The sequence below is a fragment of the Acinonyx jubatus genome, chromosome D1, assembly GCF_027475565.1.
Source record: "Acinonyx jubatus isolate Ajub_Pintada_27869175 chromosome D1, VMU_Ajub_asm_v1.0, whole genome shotgun sequence".
In the NCBI taxonomy this organism is placed as follows: domain Eukaryota; kingdom Metazoa; phylum Chordata; class Mammalia; order Carnivora; family Felidae; genus Acinonyx; species Acinonyx jubatus.
In genome coordinates, this window is record NC_069390.1 from 14,268,463 (window position 1) to 14,270,613 (window position 2,151).

Genomic DNA, 2,151 nt, shown 5'->3' on the forward strand with positions numbered 1-2,151 from the left:
TATCCAACGTTGAGAATAATTGTTATAAAATTTAGGATTGGAGGAAAAAGGAGTAAGAATATGAAATACAGGATATTATGTGAAGGGTAAATCTGCTCCTTGAATACATATTAAAAGTTTTAACTTTAAAATAATAAAGAGATAGACATAATACAAGTGATGTGATTGGGCCTGGCTCTGATATTAGGCTCTGGCCTTATTTTGTAGTTGAGGCCTCATTACCCACAGATTTGGGAAACATCTATATCAAACTGACTTTCCCAACAGTGAGAACCAAAGGTCAAAGAACAGACATTGTTGAAAAAGTCATCAGGCTCAATTTCATTCTTTCTTAAGAAAGCAATTTTCGGCTGATCACTTTCCTAAAGGCATTTTTGACATCTTTGTTCCTCAGACTGTAAATTAAGGGATTCAACATAGGTATAATCAATGTATAGAACACAGAGGTCACTTTGTCAATATCCAGCGAATGACCAGCGCTGGGGCGCAAATAAATAAAAATAAGGGTACCATGGTAAATAGTGACCACAGTCAGATGGGAGGCACAAGTGGAGAACCCTTTTCTTCTTCCTTCAGCAGAACCTGTTTTAAGAATGGCTGCTATGATGCAGACATAAGAGAGAAGAACTGTTAGAAGACAGATAGCTTCCACTAAACCAGCAAAAACTACCAGAACAATGTCATGCATGTAAGTATCAGTGCAGGACAGAGAGAAGAGTGGGGAGATATCGCAGAAGAAATGGTTAATTTCTTTGGAGCAGAAAGACAGGTGGAAGGTATTTGTAGTGTGAATAATTGAGCTCATGGTACCCCCCCAAAATGCTCCAATCACAAGCTGGCAGCAAAGCCTCTTGGACATAATAACAGTATAAAGCAGTGGGTTGCAGATGGCTATGTACCGGTCATAAGCCATGGCAGCCAAGAGGAAAGATTCTGTGTCAACCAAAGAACAGAAAAAATATAACTGTGCAGCACAGCCCTTGTAAGAAATGGTCTTTTTCTCGGAAACCAAGTCTGCAAGTAATTTGGGGGCAATGACGGAGGAGTAGCATACATCGACGACGGACAGTATGCAGAGGAAAAAGTACATAGGGGTGTGCAAATGGGAACTGGTCATGATTAATGACATCATCCCTAGGTTCCCCATTAAGGTAACAGAGTAGATAAAAAGGAACACAGCAAAAAGAACCCTCCAGAATTCTGGATGCTCACTAAATCCCAAAAGAAAGAACTCAGTCTTCACAGTGAGATTCTCCAATTCCATCCTCTGCAGTGCCCCGGACCTCTGCAGTTGTGGCACAAGTAATAATGATGAATGATGGCAATATTAATAACTTCAACATTCACTAAAAATAACAACAATAACAAAAAAAACCAGACAAAACAAATAGAAGAGTTATTCTAAATCCACTGTTATCTAAATCCATGTCTTGATAACACATGGGCATATCTACAGCTAGGGTAGGGTATATACATTTCAGATATATATATATATATATATATATATATATATATATCTGTGTATATATATATATCTGTGTGTGTGTATATATATATATATATATATATACAGATATAGGGTATTATACATTTCAAACATGCAGATTTTCAATTTCTTAATTAAATCAACACTCTACCACTTCTATCACGTAAAGCTATTGTTTTCTGTATTTAAGGGCACCGCCATCAAATCAGTTGTTGAGCTATACATTCTTCGACTCCCTCATCTTCCACCAATGTCAAGTAATAGTGGCTAAACCACATGGGTATACAGCAAATTGAGTGGATAGCCTCTGTTCCCGTTTGTGTTGTTTTTATTTTCACAACAGATAGCATTGCCATTCCAGCCGAAGCCCTCTATGAGAAGATTAGCAGAACTTCTGTTCCTTACCTTGAGCTGTGGCTGCCCCTCTGAGGAACAAAAAAACTCCAAAGAGTTGTTCGACATCTGCTGATAAGATATAAAGAAGAAAGGTTCTGCGTTAATCATACAAGTGACTGAATCCCAGCTCTGTCTCTCAGAAGTTGTGAGACCTTGGTCAGGCCACTTAACTACTGAGCTTCAGTTCATCACCCATGACATGACAGTGATAGTGCCTTATAATCAAATTGTAAGTGTTAAGTGAATTTCCTTCCACAGTCTCTGTATCC

At 38.3% G+C, this 2,151-nt stretch overlaps 1 protein-coding gene across 1 annotated transcript; it reads right to left on the reverse strand.

The window, feature by feature from the left end:
* Nucleotides 1-331: 331 nt before the first annotated feature.
* LOC106986197 (olfactory receptor 5I1-like) lies at nt 332-1,393 on the reverse strand. Its single transcript, XM_015084373.3, has one exon. It carries the CDS (start codon nt 1,262-1,264, stop codon nt 332-334), a length of 933 nt encoding a protein of 310 aa, XP_014939859.2. The 5' UTR covers nt 1,265-1,393.
* Nucleotides 1,394-2,151: the final 758 nt, after the last annotated feature.

Bases quoted from the DNA above. Each gene is read 5' to 3' on its own strand.
- LOC106986197 (XM_015084373.3), bottom strand. From the start codon at position 1,264: ATGGAATTGGAGAATCTCACTGTGAAGACTGAGTTCTTTCTTTTGGGA.